Source organism: Paroedura picta, chromosome 5 (assembly GCF_049243985.1).
Source record: "Paroedura picta isolate Pp20150507F chromosome 5, Ppicta_v3.0, whole genome shotgun sequence".
NCBI classification, from domain to species: Eukaryota; Metazoa; Chordata; class Lepidosauria; order Squamata; family Gekkonidae; genus Paroedura; species Paroedura picta.
Window position 1 is genome coordinate 58,889,819 of NC_135373.1, and position 19,899 is coordinate 58,909,717.

The 19,899-nt window shown below is 44.6% G+C and overlaps 1 protein-coding gene and 1 long non-coding RNA gene across 5 annotated transcripts in view; one reads left to right on the plus strand and one right to left on the minus strand.

The window, feature by feature from the left end:
* Positions 1–4,317: 4,317 nt before the first annotated feature.
* LOC143837846 (uncharacterized) lies at positions 4,318–5,560 on the minus strand. Of its 2 annotated transcripts, none has more exons than XR_013231107.1 (2): positions 5,046–5,560; positions 4,318–4,896 (listed from the first exon to the last, which is right to left on the minus strand). It is a non-coding gene; the product is annotated as an uncharacterized LOC143837846 (long non-coding RNA). The 2 variants fall into 2 exon arrangements; XR_013231108.1 differs by having other exon boundaries at positions 4,318–4,899.
* Positions 5,561–5,676: 116 nt separating this feature from the next.
* CPNE8 (copine 8) overlaps positions 5,677–19,899 on the plus strand; it is a 96,666-nt gene continuing 82,443 nt past the window's right edge. Inside the window, exon 1 of one of the 3 annotated variants that reach the window (XM_077338219.1) lies at positions 5,677–6,005. In XM_077338219.1, the coding sequence (XP_077194334.1) occupies positions 5,872–6,005 (134 nt within the window). In that variant the 5' untranslated portion in view covers positions 5,677–5,871. The remainder of the gene's footprint in view (positions 6,006–19,899) is intronic. The other 2 variants (XM_077338221.1, XM_077338222.1) reach the window with 2 other exon arrangements.

A 19,899-nucleotide genomic window follows, 5' to 3' on the forward strand; every position in this document is an offset into this window, starting at 1 on the left:
TCCAATTTTGCTTGCTGCTCTTACTAAAAAATTGTAGTTACTTGTTTCTGTATTTAGAGTTAGTCAATTAAATAAATATAGTCAAAGATAGACTTAGTCAATTAAATATAGATTTGATTGACTGGAACCACTTTTTAATCAGAATTATGTAAACCAGCATGATCTAAAAAGAATTTAGCTGATCTGCATTTTAGATTCTTGCTATTACCATCATACTAAAGGTGTTCCTCAAATGTCTGCTTAAGGGTGTTCCACTTAGCTGCCCCTTTCCCTTGCTGCCCATAGCCCATCCTCCATTCTGTGACATCCAAAATAAAAATGCTTACTTCAGTTCCTTTCTGGCTGACAATTTCATTTATCAAATGGTAGATGAACCCACAAGAGGTTCAGCCATACTGGACTTAATACTGACCAACAGGCAAGAGTTGGTGGATGAGGTGAAGGAGGTGGGGACCCTAGGGGGAAGTGACCATGTCCTCATAGAATTCCTTTTGAGATGGGGAGCCAAGGAAGCTTGTAGCCAGACGCGGATGTTGGATTTTCGTAGGGCAAACTTTAATAAACTCAGAGACATGATGAGTGTCATACCATGGACGAGAATGCTGGAAGGGAAGGGAGCATGTGAAGGGTGGGCGCTACTCAAACAAGAGCTATTGCATGCTCAATCAATGACTATCCCAGAAAGACGAAAACACTGCAGGAGCTCTAAGAAGCCTATTTGGATGAACAGAGAACTTCAAGAGGAACTAAGAAAGAAAAGGAAAATGTTCAGGAAATGGAGGGAAGGACAGAGCTCTAAAGAAGAGCACCTACAGGTTACTAGGCACTGTAAATCAATCATCAGAAAGGCCAAAGCTGAGAGTGAGCTAAGATTGGCCAGGGAAGCCCATTGTAACAAGAAAAGATTTTTCAGTTATGTGAGGAGCAAACGTAAAGTAAAGGAGGCAATAGGCCCACTGTTGGGTGCGGATGGACAAACTCTAACGGAAGATGCAGAGAAAGCAGAAAGGCTTAGTGCCTATTTTACATCTGTTTTTTCCCACAGGTCAAAGTGTTTAGGCACATCTAGAGATGGCCGTAGCCAAAGGATAGTGTCTGGGTGGCAGGTTAACATGGATAGAGAGGTGGTCGAGAGGCATTTAGCTGCACTGGATGAGTTCAAATCCCCTGGTCCAGATGAAATGCACCCGAGAGTACTCAAAGAACTTTCCAGAGAACTTGCACAGCCCTTGTCCATCATCTTCGGAACCTCTTTAAGGACTGGAGATGTCCCGGAGGACTGGAAAAGAGCAAACGTTATTCCGATCTTCAAAAAAGGGAGGAAGGATGACCCGGGAAACTACAGACCAGTGAGTCTGACCTCTGTTGTGGGGAAGATAATGGAGCAGATATTAAAGGGAGCGATCTGCAAACATCTGGAGGACAATTTGGTGATCCAAGGAAGTCAGCATGGATTTGTCTCCAACAGGTCCTGCCAGACCAACCTAGTTTCCTTTTTTGACCAAGTAACAGGTTTGCTGGATCGGGGAAATTTGGTTGATGTCATTTACTTGGATTTTAGTAAAGCTTTTGACAAGGTTCCCCATGATGTTCTGATGGATAAGTTGAAGGACTGCAATCTGGATTTTCAGATCGTTAGGTGGATAGGGAATTGGTTAGAGAACCGCACTCAAAGAGTTGTTGTCAATGGTGTTTCATCAGACTGGAGAGAGGTGAGTAGCGGGGTACCTCAGGGTTCGGTGCTCGGCCCGGTACTTTTTAACATATTTATTAATGATCTAGATGAGGGGGTGGAGGGACTACTCATCAGGTTTGCAGATGACACCAAATTGGGAGGACTGGCAAATACTCCGGAAGATAGAGACAGAGTTCAACGAGATCTGAACACAATGGAAAAATGGGCAAATGAGAACAAGATGCAATTTAATAAAGATAAGTGTAAAGTTCTGCATCTGGGTCAGAAAAATGAAAAGCATGCCTACTGGAGGGGGGATACGCTTCTAGGTAGCACTGTGTGTGAACGAGACCTTGGGGTACTTGTGGATTGTAAACTAAACATGAGCAGGCAGTGTGATGCAGCGGTAAAAAAGGCAAATGCCATTTTGGGCTGTATCAACAGAGGCATCACATCAAAATCACAAGATGTCATAGTCCCATTGTATATGGCACTGGTCAGACCACACCTGGAGTACTGTGTGCAGTTCTGGAAGCCTCACTTTAAGAAGGACATCAATAAAATTGAAAGGGTACAGAGGAGAGCGACGAAGATGATCTGGGGCCAAGGGACCAAGCCCTATGAAGATAGGTTGAGGGACTTGGGAATGTTCAGCCTGGAGAAAAGGAGGTTGAGAGGGGACATGATAGACCTCTTTAAGTATTTGAAAGGTTGTCACTTGGAGGAGGGCAGGATGCTGTTTCTGCTGGCTGCAGAGGAAAGGACACGCAGTAATGGGTTTAAACTTCAAGTACAACGATATAGGCTAGATATCAGGAAAAAGTTTTTCTCAGTCAGAGTCGTTCAGCAGTGGAATAGGCTGCCTAAGGAGGTGGTGAGCGCCCCCTCACTGGAAGTCTTCAAGCAAAGGTTGGATACACACTTTTCTTGGATGCTTTAGGATGCTTAGGGCTAATCCTGCGTTGAGCAGGGGGTTGGACTAGATGGCCTGTATGGCCCCTTCCAACTCTATGATTCTATGATTCTCCACATTTCCCTACTGAGTCCTTTAACACTCCAGTCAATAGACTCTGAAATGGTTTATGTATTTCACCTTGCTGGCCAAGGTTTTTCAAGCGTCATTTTAAAGTGCAGTGCACTCTTCTGGGGTTCAGCTGTGTAACAATACACTTGCCAGAGAAAACAGTGGACTTAAAAGCCTCAGGAATGAAAGGATGCCTCACTTTGGAATTCACAACTTGTGAACGTTGCCAATGCAGTGTAGAATGCTAAAGAGAATAGTCTAGTTTGCATTGTGCTTGTGGCCAGGAAGTCTGCCTCCTATCTAGCATTTAAAATGGGATATACTTTCTAGGCAAGATAGGCGCTAATGTCCTGTGCGAAATACTTTAAATGGGTCTTTTGGTCTCTACTGCTATTCAAAGATTGTTCATTCAGCAAAGAAAGCAGCAGCAAAACCATTTCTGGAAACTACACGAATGCTCTATCCAGGGTAGGTATTAAGGCATATTCATATACAACATTCAAAAGCACCTTTGAGCCTCTCTTGATGAGTCATATGTGAGTATTCTTAATGGGGAGATTTAAGATGGAAGAGAATAATTTTAAAAGCAAATTAAAAATGCTGCTTGAATCTCACATGTGAAAATGTCCTTATACGTTACTTGCAGAAGGCAGGCAAAGCCAGAAAATGATGACAGGGGAATTAATGCCAGTAAAATACCTTTGGGGCAGAGGGATTAGATTGGAGAACATGAAGAAGAAGAGTTGGTTCTTATATGCCACTTTTCCCTACCCAAAGGAGGCTCAAAGCGGTTTACAGTCACCTTCCCATTCCTCTCCCCACAACAGACACCCTGTGGGGTGGGTGAGGCTGAGAGAGCGCTGATATCACTGCCCGGTCAGAACAGTTTTATCAGTGCTGTGGCGAGCCCAAGGTCACCCTGCTAGCTGCATGTGGGGGAGCGCAGAATCGAACCCGGCATGCCAGATTAGAAGTCCGCACTCCTAACCACTACACCAAACTGACTCTCAGGAAATGAGAGCCAGTTTGGCGGCTCAAGAAATGAAGGCACAGGAGCTGGAAGCAGACATGACCCAGCAAGCTTGTGTATGCACAGGACGAGAGTTTTATGGCTGATAATTCAACCTGGTGACTACATAGGAGATGGCTTACTTTGGAGCAGTGGTACTCACTCTGTGGTTTGCAGAGACCCACATTCACAGTTACCATCAACTCAAAGAGCCACATCTAGTTTATCTACTTCAGTCCCTGGCCAGAAGCATGGCTCAGGGAGGTTCTCAGTTGACCTGTTCTTGTGCTAGCTGCTATTTCAAGGTGAGCATGGTTATATTCACTTTCTGAACATGGAACAGGTGCCAAATTGAGGAACAATGTTCAGAAGAGGCACCAGTAGCATGTCAGTCACATGTATCTCCAAAGTCTCTGATTATCCCTGGAGTAAAGCTGGATTAAACTGTGCAGGAACCGTCAGATACAAAGCACTTAGTGGAACACCTCCAAGACTCCAACTGTTGGTGTGAAAGTGTTAAATATTCCCCAATAGGTTTTAAATGTTTATACATAGTGATCTAGATAGACTGACAGCCACGCTGGAAATAGTGTTGCCAACACACCTGGAGAAAAATATCTTGTCCCTTTATTGTGTGGAAATAGGCAGCATGACATGGAGGCAAATGTCCCATTAAGCCAGAACAATTTGCTGGGGCTTCCAGTTTCTCGTGTGGCTGCACTTATTTCTTGAATTAACGTTAGGCTGCGTATAAACCGGCAACTTCCTTCCCGCTCCTGCTGTTGTCCCAGCGCTTTCGGGAAATACTGCAGCACTTACAACGTTTGGCAAGCAGTGGAGAAATTTCCTGTCTTCGCTCTTGCAGCCCAATGGCATGCCAGCCACGCCCAGAGCTAGAGACTCCCCGTCTCCTCAGGAGGGAGCGGTGGAATTTCCCCCGCCTCTGGAGCACACACACGGACAAGCAGAGATTTCATAACAGTGGCGTCCCTTTTCAGCAGGAATCCTGGCTCCATTGCCTTGGAAGGGGAACGAGTCCACAGGAGGTTTCAACAGAAGCGGGGAACGAGGCCAGCGCGCGACACCTGGCCTCGCTCCCACGTTGAGATTGCTGCCTGTCGCGTTCTGCCGCAAACACGTGAAGACAAGCGCGTCTTCTGGCGAGCGTCGCGTCGTCACGGGGCTGACCTGCTGATACAGCCACAGGTTGCCCTTCCCGTTTAGAAGCAGGGATCGGGCTCCCGCCCTGCCCTTTCGGGCGTGGTAGCCCAGCAGGCGCTTGGTCGCCCGGCCAAGTCAAGGCTGGAGCAGCGCCCTGCCCTCGCCTTGCTCAATACCTGCAGCCCTGGTCAAGTTTCGCCATTCGCCTCAGCCTCGGATTCTCCTCTCCCGCCCGGGCCTCAAGAAGCTGAGCGAGAGCCGGGTGGGCCGCGAGTCTCACCCCCGCCCTTCCTTTTTCCTGACCGCAACCCTGTGAGGCAGGACGGGCCGAGTGTTTGCGGGGATTGGGCAGCCCGCGTCCAGCACCCTGTCTGGAAAGAGGAGCCGGCTCTGTGTTAAGAAAAGTGACGGCGGTGACCACCCGCCCGAGCAGCGACGGGAACTCTGAAGCACCCGCTGTAAAAAGACATCAAACTAACATGGAAAAGCGGGGGGGGGGGGGGAGTAACCCGTCGAAGAGCCCCTTCTCCCTTCTAGCGGCTCCTGCGAGTGGAGGAAGTTTGACGGGAAGCCACGCCTACTCCGCGGCCAGAAGGGGCACCGCCTCCCGCCGCCAGGGGGGATCCGTTAGAAGCGTTTGCCCCATTCAGAGTGGTCCGTTAAAGGGGAGGGGGAGGAGGGGGAGGAGGGGGAGGAGGAGGAAGAGGGTGACACGCAGGAGTTCTGCCCGGGCGGTGACGTCACAAAACACACACACACACGCCCTGCTCGCTGCTTCGCCTAGTTCCAGCCCCCCCTCCCGTCAGTCAGTCAGTCCGTCCGTCAGCCGCTGGTGGTTTTCACGCTTCCCGGTGCCCTCCCTCCCAGCTTCGCCTGACCACCCTCTTGCTTTGCTTTCCCTTCCTCCCCCGCTCGTGTGCTTCTTTACCCTGGGAGGTTCCCCGAGCGCCACCTCGTCCTCTCCCTTCCCTCCTTTCGCATTTGCCCCGCCTTGTTGCCCCCATGTTCGGTCCGGACAAACTGTTGGGGCAGCTGTCCAAGCTGGACAGATACGGGAATATGGCGACCGTGGGGGATTTTAACCCGCTCAGCGCCAGCATCCCTGCGACGAAGGTGGAGGTGTCGGTGTCGTGCAGGTGAGACATGGGCGGTTGGTGGGGGTGGGGGATGTCTGTTTGGCAGGGGATGGATTCTCTCTCCCCCGCCACAGGCATTTGTCATACTTGAAAAGTCGCCTTTGGGGATAAGCAAGAAGTGGCAGCCAGGTCGGAGTGGTGCTTTTGAGAGGCTTCTAGAGGTGGAGGAATGTGTAAACGAAACCCGTGTGGCTTACTTCAGGTTGTGTGTATGGGACTTGGGTCAATGTTAGTGGTGGGGTGATGAAATCCTTCCCTGCTGTGATGCCCCTATGGCATCCCCCCTCGGATCCTGGCACATAAATTCTTTCCTCCCTCCTCGCCCCAACCAAGTGGAAAATCATTACCACCCACTAGAGTGCAAAAAACCAACAGGAGTCTTGTGGTGCCTTCAATAGTCCACAAAAGCTTATTCTGAAATACAACTATTGCCCCTCTTTTAAGGTGCCACAGGATTCCTTTTTCTGGGGGAGGTGGGACATGGGTGCATTAGTGACCTGCTGGAGGTATATAAAATTAGTGCAATTTTCACCACTGCTCCCTTATTCCAAATAGAAGGTGTGCCTATATATGTATGAAATTTCTTTCCTGTAAGTGATTGTGAATTGTGTGGATGAGTTCATAACTCTGAAGTGAACCACAATAAAACACCATCCTTTCACATGATTAATGAATACAGAATGGTTGGAAGGAGAGGGGGGAGAGAGAGAACAGGAATTTATTGACAGCAATAAGAGTGTTATCTTCCTCCCTCCCTTTCTCCTGGTCCTCTGAAAATGTTTGATTTCATTTTTTGCTGCATGTTGAAAAGTTGTGAAATGTCTTAACTGACTGTGTGATGCAGGCAGAGAAAAGCACCCATGGTCACCTTACTTTTTGGCATCCCCTTTCACTGGGTGTTGTAAGATGTGAATTCCTCCTGGAATTGTTCCACCTGTGTTGCTCCTCTGGTGATATAATTTACCTTCTCATACTTTCTTGGGTTTGTCTTTTTGCTTTGTACAGCAGGACAATCCCAGACATTTCTCCTGTTTTGCCTTCCTTTGCTTTCCTCTGCCCCATTTGTTTTACCAGTGTTTTTATCATAGGTGAATGAACGTTTGAATATGAAATCACTCAGTGCCTCTCCATAAAGGCAATTTCTTCAGATGAATGAAGAGCATATAATTTCTTTTGGTGATCACCTCAGTTGTTACATGCGACTAGATTCTCTTCCTGTAGTGCAGAATGGGAAATCTTATCCTTGGTGACTGAGGTACTGGGATCCAAGTCTGAAATAGCCCTTTTGCTTCTGATGTCCCTATTGTGTAATCCACAGGGGTAGACTCAAAAAACCTTTTAGTTTAGGAGTTCCCCACCCACTGGGTATTGGGCAGTACTGCAATGATTTATTCCCAGTGTCTTTGCCTAATATCGGAAATTTGCTTTTGTTTTAGGAATGGGTCACTTGACAATCTGTAAAGCTGGGTGCAAAGCAGTTTAATATTCAGTGTCTTTCTTGTCAGCCCTCTGTCTGTTACCAGAAGAAATAAATGGTAGGAAAAATGTTGACTTAATTAACTCAGTGCAAACACAGGAAGAGCTGTGTGTGTGACTGTTGTTTACTTATGGAGACAAAGAGTATGACAATAAAAATTCTTAATCACATTTTATACTGAAGAAATTGGTTTGAAAATTAGCTGCTTAGTCTGATATCTTTCCACAGCTACCCACCTGCACCACAAAATTTTTATTAGTTGAAAGGGTTGTTTTAGTGTGTGTTGACGTTTAAATGAAGGGTATGAGTAAAAAAAGGGAAAGGTGGTGAAAAGAAGCATATAGCTTATATTTGCAACTAAATCAGTGTTATCTTTTGTTTATTGCTGCCCACTTTATTTTGTAGGAAGCTGCATAGAATTTCAGGTCTTATGTTTATTGAAAGAATTGTACCTTTGCTCATGCTTGGAAAGCAAAGAAATTCCATGAATATGCATAATCTTTATGCTCAGAAGCATTGGGGCCCACACCCTCGTTTAATTGACTGTTTCCAAATTCTCTTGGATTGATTCTTGAATCTGGAATGATTGGTTGGATATTTTTTTAAATCATAGGTAATTTTTGAAGGTTTTTGCTTGCAAGAAGATCAGAGGGAAATAATACTGCTCCTTTTTCTAGAATATGTTTTCTATCCACATTTATTATGTCACATTATTTTGTAAAATATCTGCCTGAAACAACACGTTGTAAGGTGCTTACAATAATCAATGGGTAGGTATCTCCATATCATCATAAAAACTTAGGAACCTGTGTTTGTTATTGGCAAAATATAGTATCATCCAGCCTATACTTGATTTCTTGTGCCAGATTTATCTGGGAAGGAAGGACTCCTGATAAGATAGCAGTGTATCTCATATGCCACATAGTATCTGTCCTGAAGTATATAATGCTGTGGAGAATTTTGTGCCTTCCTCAATGATGACTACATCTGAAGAAGGATTATTGGGCAGTGCAGACTGATACCAATGTGGGGCTGAAAGAACTGGTGATGCAAGATCAGAAACTTGTGCACTTGACATGGATGACTCGTTTTTTTTTTTTTGTTTTATTCAGCTCTTTACACATCTGACAAAAAAAAGATGTGGAAGTCTAGGAATCTGAATAAAGGGTACACTCTGTTGACTGGTACTGTAAGCTAAGTTGTTCTTGCTGCATATTACCCACTAAGCTAGAACATTGTGAAGATTTGTTCAACACTAGTATCATGCAATGTGTCTGGGTGTGATAGATAGCAATGAATGTAAACAACTTGCTTTCAGTTAGAAGTTTGATTAGTATTCATGCAGGCATTTTCTGCCAAGATAGAATTTGTCACCCTTTTTTAACCGTCTTATCTACTATTTTTTATGATTCTTCATATCTGCTGCTTGTTGTGCATGGAATAAAAGATGTTGAATATGGTTGATCCTGTGTCAGTTTTAGGTTGCTTCTTCACTAGTTCTGCCATCTGCAGCTGGCCTTTGGATTCCTGTTAATTCTGATATCATTGTTAAGTGGTTGCATTTCAATATTTCCTTGTTCTGTATATTTACAGAGCTGATTTGTATGCATTTGTGGAGAGCCTGTTCTAACTTGCTCTACAATTGCAATGTGATCATGTTCGGTGCATGCTTCTTAGCCTGTCCCCTGAGGCAAACCTGAGCAAACTGGGCTGGGAGTTTGATAACTATACAGTCAACAAATTCCCTAATTCCTATTGACTTCTTCCACACATTCTTGACTGCAGTGGGAGGTGGGGAATGAAGGGTTGACTTGGATGCCTCAGGAATTGACCATTCCCTTGAATCACTGATGCCTGTCTATGCTTACCACTTTTTGCCTGGCACATGTTCAATAGCCAGACTGAGCATATGGGGGTAGCCCTGCCTATCCTAAATTTCCTTCCTAAATTATCTGCCTTTCCAAGAAGATGGGAGCAGAGCTAGAGCTAGTGAGTACCAGCAGCCTATTTAGAGGACATGTATATTGCCTTGCTTGATCTTTTTCTGGGATTACCACAATTGCAACTCTCCTTGTTTGCAGCTACTAAGCATTCTGCTAACTCCAGTACAAACATGACTGCCAGGCAAACTTTCCTTGCCCAAATCCTGTGATCAGATACATGACGATATCTGGTTGAATTGCCACTGTTGATCATTGCCAAAGTTTGTGGTAAGCTGGTTTGAATTTGAGCAGCATGTACCTATTCCACAGGAACAAATTGTTTCACCTTCGGTCCTTGTAGTTCCAATGGTTAACTTCTGAACTGCTTGCAATGGTTGCCATTGTTAAAATCGCTTTTTGAAATTGTAGGTATTAAGCCATTTCACTGTTTCTACCATTAAGTAGAATTCCTAGTATCAAGGTATAATAGTAGAAATCTGCTCATTCTGTTGGGGGGGGGTGTAGAAGTATATTTCCACCAAATCAAACAGAATGGGAAGTACATTTATATGCTTTATATGCATAACGACAGACACTAAAAGGATTGTTGTTGTTATTGTTGTTATGTGCGAAGTCGTGTCCGACCCATCGCGACCCCATGGACAAAGATCCTCCAGGCCTTCCTGTCCTCCACCATTCCCCGGAGTCCATTTATGTTTGCACCTACTGCTTCAGTGACTCCATCCAGCCACCTCATTCTCTGTCGTCCCCTTCTTCTTTTGCCCTCGATCGCTCCCAGCATTAGGCTCTTCTCCAGGGAGTCCTTCCTTCTCATGAGGTGGCCAAAGTATTTGAGTTTCATCTTCAGGATCTGGCCTTCTAAAGAGCAGTCAGGGTTGATCTCCTCTAGGACTGACCGGTTTGTTCGCCTTGCAGTCCAAGGGACTCGCAAGAGTCTTCTCCAGCACCAGAGTTCAAAAGCCTCAATTCTTTGACGCTCGGCCTTCCTTATGGTCCAACTTTCGCAGCCATACATTGCAACTGGGAATACCATAGCCTTGACTAAACGCACTTTTGTTGGCAGGGTGATGTCTCTGCTTTTTAGGATGCTGTCTAGATTTGCCATAGCTTTCCTCCCCAGGAGCAAGCGTCTTTTAATTTCTTTGCTGCAGTCCCCATCTGCAGTGATCTTGGAGCCCAGGAAAATAAAATCTGTCACTATCTCCATTTCTTCCCCATCTATTTGCCATGAATTGAGAGGGCCGGATGCCATGATCTTTGTTTTCTTGATGTTGAGTTTCAAGCCAACTTTTGCACTCTCCTCCTTCACCCGCATCAACAGGCTCTTTAGTTCCTCTTCACTTTCTGCCATTAGAGTGGTATCATCTGCATATCTGAGGTTGTTGATATTTCTCCCTGCAATCTTGATCCCAATTTGTGACTCCTCTAATCCCGCATTTCTCATGATGTGCTCTGCATACAAGTTAAATAGGCAAGGCGACAGTATACAGCCTTGCCGAACTCCTTTCTCAATTTTGAACCAGTCAGTGATTCCATGTTCAGTTCTCACTGTTGCTTCTTGACCTGCATATAAATTTCTCAAGAGACAAATAAGATGCTCTGGTATTCCCATCTCTTTAAGAACTTGCCACAATTTGTTGTGCTCCACACAATCAAAGGCTTTAGCATAGTCAATGAAGCAGAAGTAGACGTTCTTCTGGTACTCCCTAGCTTTCTCCATGATCCAGCGTATGTTGGCAATTTGATCTCTAGTTCCTCTGCCTCTTCGAAATCCTGCTTGTACTTCTGGAAGTTCTCGGTCCACATATTGCTGGAGCCTAGCTTGTAGGATTTTGAGCATAACTTTGCTAGCATGAGAAATTAGTGCAATGGTGCGGTAGTTTGAACATTCTTTGGCATTGCCCTTCTTTGGGATTGGAATGTAAACTGACCTTTTCCAATCCTGTGGCCATTGTTGAGTTTTCCAAATTTGCTGGCATATTGAGTGTAGCACTTTTACTGCATCGTCCTTTAAGATTTTGAATAGTTCAACTGGAATGCTGTCACCACCACTAGTTGTCACCACCACTAACTAAAAAGAGAGTGGAGTGATAGCATGTCATTTATTAGTATTTCCATTTTTGCAGTAGCGCCTCCTCACATCTGCCAAAAGACAAATATTTAAAATAATTTGTTTGAATTGAGATTTATAGGTCTGGACTAAAAGGATACAGACCTATAAATCTCAATTCAAACAAATTATTTTAAATATTTGTCTTTTGGCAGATGTGAGGAGGCGCTACTGCAAAAATGGAAATACTAATAAATGACATGCTATCACCCCACTCTCTTTTTAGTTAAATTGTGGAAGTGCATTATCATTTTTTCTTTGCTTGTTTAAACCATAGCACCAATAATTTTGCCCAATAATCATAATAATATAATAGTATAATGGCATCAGTTTCATTTAAAGAAATGCTGATCACTTCAAGCAAGCAGATGGAAGAGGATGGGGCCTATATTTATTTATTTCATGTATGCTCAGCCTTTCTCCCCAGTGGGAACTCAAAACTGCTTACATCATTTTCCTCTCTTCCCTTTTATTCTTACCTTGAAGGCTTGTCTAAGGATACCACCTTCTTCCCATTTGGGTGATGGGTGTATTTTTGTCCACCCACAGAGACTTAAGGATTCTGACAGATTCTTGAATCCTCTGCAGGGTCTGATGCACTCCGGCATATTGTTGACGGCCTTGGTGGAGGACTAGCAGTCCCATCTATCGGCAGCTATTGACAAGATTGCTCCTAAGTGCCCTCTCTTCCTTTGCCTCACACAGGTTCATTGGTATTCCCATGAGCTTTGGGAGAGGAAGAAGGAAGTGAGACTGCTAGATCAGGTGTGGAGGAAGACTTGTGCCGAGGTAGCCAAGACATCTCATTGCACGCTTTTGAAGGCATGTGAGAATGCGGTGAAAGCAGCTAAACGAGAGTTTTATGCCGTGGAAATCCACAAGCGCATGCCCGGCACAGTTGTTTGGAGTAATTAGGTCACTGCCCGCAAGGAAGGGCTTCATACTATAAGGGAATTGGATTTGAGCTCTGTGGCTTTTTCGAGCTATTTCACAGACAAAGTTCTGTTGCTCTGCCAGGACCTTCCTACCACGATTGATACAGTTCGTGTACTGGAAGCTCCATGGCCGTCATAGGGGTTAGTGTTTGATGGCTTCAGATGGCTCTCTTTAACCGAAGTGGACAAGTTGCTGGGGTCAGTGAGGGCGACCACCTGTCCCTTAGATCCCTGTCTGCCTTGGTTGTTCAAATCAGGCTACCAATAGATAGGAGGCCCCTTAAGGGAGATTGGGAACCTCTCCCTAACATTAAGAGAATTCCCCAAGGGGCTTGAGGAGGCTGTGGTATGCCTTCTACTGAAAAAACAATTGCTGGACCCATGGGACCCCATCAGCTACTGCCCAGTCTCACATCTTGCATTTCTGGGTAAGGTGGTAGAGCGGGCTGTGGTGGACCAGCTCCTAGCTTTCTTGGAAGAAACTTAGGCCCTTGATCCATACCAGTTTGGCCGCCATCATGGCTATGGGGTGGAGATTGCGCTGGTCGCCTTGACAGATGATATCTGGCACCAGCTGGACCAAGGCAGTTCTGCCATTCTCATGCTTTTAGATCTATCAGTCACATTTGACCTGGTCGACCATGAGCTGTTGGCCCACTGGCTCACCGGGACCGGGATTAGGGAGACTGCACTGCAACGGCTGGTCTCCTTTCTTCAGAACTGGACACAGACAGTTGCTGTGGGGGATAATGTTTTTGGCCCCATTTTGGGCTCCCATGTGGAGTATCACAGAAGGTGATACTCTTTCCCACTCTTTTTAACATCTACCTGTGCCCTCTGGCCCAGCTGATCCAGGGCTTTGGGCTGGGTTGTCACCAATATGTGGACGACACCCAGCTCTACCTCCTAATGGATGGCTGGCCAGATTCCCCCCAGGATACATTTGCCAGTAGTTTGGAAGCGGTGGCTGGATGGCTCAGGCAGAGTCATCTGGAACTCAACGCCTCCAAATCCTGTGGCTGGGTTGAAAGGTGCACCTCCCATGCCTGGATGGGGTGTAATTAACACCTGCACTGACTGCCAGGGAGGCTAAAGTCACAAAGGTAGCCTGAGTGGCGTTCTTCCATCTGTACCAAGTGTGGCTACTAACGCCCTACCTGTCCTCAGAACACTTGGCTACAGTGATCCATGCAATGTTCACCTCCACGCTAGACTATTGTACCTTGCTCTATGCAGGCCTTCCCTTGGTTTTGATTTGGAAACTGCAGGTGGTACAAAATGCAGCTGCAAGGGTTCTCACTAGTACACCTTGGAGGGCCCACATCCAGCCACTGCTATGACATCTGCACTGGTTATCAGTCTGCTTCTGGGTCAAGTTCAAGGTATTTGTTTTAACCTTTAAGGCTATACACGGCCTGGGTCCTGTTTATCTACAGGACTGCTTATCTGTCTATGCCCGCTGCAGGGCTCTTCACTCTGTGGGTATGAATCTATTGGTTGTCCCGGGCCCCCGGGATATCCGCCTGGCCTTGGCCAGGGTGAGGGCCTTTTCGGCCCTGGCCCCAACCTGGTGGAAAGAGCTCCCGGAAGAGCGAAGGGCCCTGTTGGAATTGTCAGCTTTCCTCAGAGCCTGTAAGACAGAGCTCTTCCGCCAGGCATATGGTTGAGGCCAGTACGGGGTCTCAGAGTTACCACTGGTGGATCCCCAATGTGTTTGTCAGGTCAGAGCCCTAGTTTCCAAGGAAAGAACTTTTGACCCATATGCTGAACGGGTGGGGGAGGGGTGGTGGGGTGGTGGAGGGTTTTTTAAAGAAAATTCCTATTGACTGCCATCTTGTTAATTGTTAATTGTATTAAGGGGTGTTTTTAGGAGTTTAACTCTGTTTTTATCATTTTATTGTAAACTGCTGTGAGTCAATTGAGAGTGGTGGTATAGTAATCAGTCAATCAATAAAATAAACAACAGCCCTGTGAGGTGGGTTAGACTGAGAATGTGAGACTGACCCAAGGTCCACCAGCAAGCTTTCATTGCAGAATGGGGATTTGAACTTGAGTACCACATTCTATTAACCATACCCTAACATTGCAAGAATAACTGTACTTACAAAGCAAAATTTGAGTCCAGTGGCAACTTTAAAGGCCAACAAAGTTTTATTCAAGGTATATAAGCTTTTGTGTGCATGCATGCTACTTTCAGATACATTGAAGTGGTAGTTATTAGTCATAGAATCATAGAGTTGGAAGGGGCCATACAGGCCATCTAGTTCAGCCATCTTGCCTATTGCAGGATCAGTCTAAAGCATCCATGAGAACTATCCAGCTGCTGCTTGAAGAATCTCAGGGAGGGGGCGCTCACCATCTTCTTAGGCTGCAAATTCCACTGCTGAACTACTCTGACTGAACTTTTTTCCTGATATCTAGCTGATATTGTTCTCCGTGTAGTTTAAAATCATTACTGCAGGTGCTATTCTCTGTCCTCCTCTAAGTGACTACCTTTCAAATACTTAAAGTCCATACTTGTAGGTCGAGGGTGAGCTTTCATCTATTGAAACATTATATTGTATGATGATAATCTGCTGCTCACCCTCTGCTTATATATATATGGACTGATAACTTCTATTTCATTGTATCTGAAAAAGTGTGCGTGCGTCTGAAAGCTTATACCTTGAATAAAACTTTGTTGAACTTAAAGGTGCCAGTGGACTTTAATTTTGTTCTGTTGCTTTAGACCAGGGGTAGTCAAACTGCGGCCCTCCAGATGTCCATGGACTACAATTCCCAGGAGCCCCTGCCAGCATTTGTTGGCAGGGGCTCCTGGGAATTGTAGTCCATGGACATCTGGAGGGCCGCAGTTTGACTACCCCTGCTTTAGACCAAAATGGCTACTTACCTGAATCTGTACTCATATGTAAGGTATCTTAAAGCAGTGGTCCCAACCTTTTTATCACCGGGGACCGGTCAATGCTTGACAATTTTACTGAGGCCTGGGGAGGAGGGTAGTCTTTTGCCGAGGGACGTCACCCCTGCCTGAGCCCCTGCTTCACTCACTTTCCTGCCGGCACCCCTGACTTCCCGCTGCCCACTGGGGGGCTCTGCCAGCAGCAGCTGCGCAGTGCCACGCTGAGGGGGAGCCCCAGTCATGGTGGCCACTGGAGAGCACCAAAGGTGAGCCAGCGACAGAGTGGCAGAGCAGCCCCCGAGGCAGCAGCCGGGGAGGAGGATGAGGAGGTGCCGCAGCCCGGTACCGACTGATCCACAGACCGGTCTCCAGACCAGGGGTTGAGGACCACTGTCTTAAAGAATGTAGTTTTCAACATTGAGTGGAAATCCTAATCTGAGTTGATGAATGATTCTGTGGTACAAGTAGTGATAGTCATTCTTAATTCATTTTGAACTACATGAAATGTTCCTACTTTGACTTAATCTAGCACACTTAATCTAGAGTTTGTTACTGTTTGTTACTATGGTGGTTCTTGTATGCTTTCAGTTCATAAAACTTAAAAATTAATACTGTGTGAACCTTGTAATTCCCTTTTTGACAAGATATCAGAATTGTCAGGATATTTCACTAGTTATGCAAGTTTTAAGAAGTCTAAAATGGGACTTTCCAACATTCTTACAATGGGAAGAGTGAAATAGATAAGTAATTTACTTCTTAGCAGGTAGAATGGCAAAATTTACTGATGTCATCTACAGGAAATGTTGGAAAAATATTGTTGTGTTTGGTAAAAATTCTTGACAAATTTTAGTTCATATTGGAAGTAAAAAATCTAGTACAGTTTTTCAGGTCAAAGGCAGGATGGAATATCTGAGGAATTTCTGTGCTCTTTTACATTATCTGCATTTATCTTCAGGAATGTATATTTATTTACTGATGTAATATAATGTAATATGTGTATACTGTTGCTCTCAGTTTACTATTTTATCTTTGCCCAGCATTTATCTTTGCCCAGAGTATTTGCTATCTTGTGAGATTCTGCAGATTACTTTCAGATAGAGTTTATCCAGATAATTTAAAATGGGTCTGTTTTATATTTTAGAAATTGGATACTTCAGTAGTATTAGTTCAAATTGTGGAAAGGTAGTATCTAGAAACTTGTGTATGAGGGATGGTGTAAAATCAGCAGCAATTGGATATATTCTTTGGTGTACATAATAGGCTGCCTAAGGAGGTGTTGAGCTCCCCCTCACTGGCAGTCTTCAAGCAAAGGTTGGATACACACTTTTCTTGGATGCTTTAGGATGCTTAGGGCTGATCCTGCGTAGAGCAGGGGGTTGGACTAGATGGCCTGTATGGCCCCTTCCATCTCTATGATTCTATGATAATAAAAGGTGAAGGTGAAGGTATACCCTGTGCAAGCACTGGGTCATGTCTGACCCTTGGGGTGACGCCCTCTAGCGTTTTCATGGCAGACTCAATATGGGGTGGTTTGCCAGTGCCTTCCCCAGTCATTACCGTTTACCCCCCAGCAGCAAGCTGGGTACTCATTTTACCGACCTCGGAAGGATGGAAGGCTGAGTCAACCTTGAGCCGGCTGCTGGGATTGAACTCCCAGCCTCATTGGGAGAGCTTTCAGACTGCATCTCTGCTGCCTTGCCACTCTGCGCCACAAGAGGCTCTTGTGTACATAATGGGAGCCCACAAAGAAAGAACTTGCTCTAGGCTTGAATTTGACTGGTTTAAGGCAACTTTAAAGCTTTTCCCCAAAACATTATATTACAGTTTGAGTGATGAGAAAATAATAGAAGTATTTCCTTGAGGGAAGATATCAGACTCCCACACAACAAATAAGCAATAGCAACTCCGTAAGGCTGTTTCATTGAAAGATGCTATGTGGTACAGTGTGAAAAGCTATCCAGACTCAGACTTTGGTCTGCTATCCAGCGTCATCTGATATTTGTGTTACTGATGTAGTTTCAGAATGTAGCTGTTTTCAAATACTTTTTCTTCTGTTACTTCTGTGCCTTTCAATAATTTATCTAACAGTAACATTTAAATTGCTCTCTTAGGTGAGGTCCCTATTGGACTGCATTAGCATCTGCTTATCATACTGATAAGCAGCAAATGTTCCACAATAGCTCATTTGCATATATGAGTTTAATAAATGTCCATCTCCTATGGTCACACTCCATTCCATCAGCTGAGTCAAGTTAGAATGATTAAGCACCATGACAGAAGTTCTTCTAAATGTTCTAAATGATTCAGCTGTTTAAAATTGTGCAAGATTAAAATACGGTATATTGAAGGCTAATGCCATTTTTAACAGACAGCACTTATATTCTTGAAATTATGTTTGTAAGTTGGTTAAACACTGGGAAAGAAAAAGTAGGAATAAATGGACAGTTCTCTCAAAGGAGGGAAGTGAGCAGTGGGGTCATACAAGGATTGGTAGTGGGGCCAGTACCATTTAATTTGTTCATAAGTGAAAATTTAATTTAGTGATAATAAAACAAATCCTTTTGCAAGTACTTATGAGTAATCTTTCTGTGGTTGATGGGGACATTTTTGAGAGTTTCAACAAGAGGTTCAAATAGAGACAGTGGACTTCAGCAGAAAATAATGTATTCAGGAGAGAAGAAGAAGAGTTGTTTTTTTATATACCATTTTTTTCTACCAGGAGTCTCAGAGCAGTTTATGATCACCTTCCCTTTCTTCTCCCCACAATAGACACCCTGTGAGGTATGTGTAGTTTAAATTATGGAGAGAAATCCTATCCAGATACTGCAAATAACTCACCAAAGTTCTAACAGACACACTAGTATCCTTTCATCTCCAGTTACCCTCTGACCTATCCACTACATATTCACTGTTTTCATTAACATTTGCCAATTGCATTACTTTAATGCACATTACACTAATCCTAAAGATACCAGGCATTTACTCAATGGTAAGCAACTGTTTTGTAATTATGTCTTCATATTCTAACTTCTGTATTTTAGCTCTGAGTCTAGACATCACCAGACATTTATCTTGAATACAGCACTAGTTCTTCTATAAGCAGGCACATTATATTCTTAACATGTCATCGCACTATGATGCTAGCAGAATTTATGATAGCAGAATTCAGGTAGAGTCCAGGGGTGCTGACTATTCCCCATACAGATGGATCTTCAATCAAAATGGAGTTATGATAGTTCTTAAATATGGAGGGGCCTTGATCTTTTGTGCCCTGGCCTCAAACACCTGGCAGAAAGTCACTGTTTTACAGGCCCTGTGGAGCCACAAGAGCTCTTTCAGGGCCCTCAACTCTTCCAGAAGCATATTCCCCCAGGACCAAAAAGGCCCTGACCCTAGTCGAGGCCAGGCAAACCTCCCGCAGACCAGGAATTATCAACAAATTAGTACCCACAGAGCGCAAAGCCCTGTGAGGAGCATAAGGCGATAGGTGATCCCTCAGATATGTGTGTCCCAGACCATGAAGGGTCTTGAAAGTTAAGATCAAAACCTTGAGATTGATCCAGGCTGCAGCTGGCAACCAATGAAGCTACCTCAGCACTGGTTGAATATGGGGCCTCCAAGATGATCCTGTGAGGACCCTAGCTGCTGCATTTTGTATCAGCTGCAATTTCTGGGTCAAGGACAAGGGAAGGCCTATGTAGAGAGAGTTACAGAAGTTAATCCTAGAGGTGACCATCACGTTGATCACCATGGCCAGGTGTTCTGGAGACAGGTAGGGTCCTAGTAGCTTTACCTGGCGAAGATGGAAAAATACCAGGCATACTACTCTTGTGACCTGTGCCTGCATAGAAAGGGAGGCATTAAGGATCACTCCCAGATTCCTAACACAAGGTGAGATGTTAAGTTGCACCCTGATCAAGTCAGTCAAGTGACTTCCTGTCCTGTCCCTTTCCTTCCCAGTCACAGGACCTCCATTTTGAAGGGGTTGAGTTTCATGCTACTCTGCTTGAGTCATCCAGCAAACTCATACAATTTCCTCAAATGCTACAGTATTTAGTCTCATAATAGATCTGGTTATACTGCTAGAACAGCTGCAACTCAAACACATTTAGCAACATTTACTGTCTATGTGTGAGCAGTAAGGAATACTAATGAATATTTCGAAGGCACTCACAAATTTCCTCAAAGACAAAATAGACACAGTGATTTAAGAGGGACAAACAATCAAAAACAAGCATAGTCCTAGGAATTGGAATGTGTTTTTAATGTTCTGGGAACTGTCATCTTAGAGTTTTAATAAACAGTTATTCATAAGGCATGTAAAAAGCTATTCCTTTGGTTATCAGTATTGAATAAATGTTCAGCAGGGAATCATTAAACACTTTGTGGGTAGTATTAAATTAGGTTTTCCTTTGTTCTAGGCCCCAAATGACTGTAGTGACAATTCTATTATTTAATTAGACAGTGTTTGGTTCTAGCAAAGATGTGGGTTTTCTCGTCAAATAAGAATACCCCCCCCAGAAAAAAAAA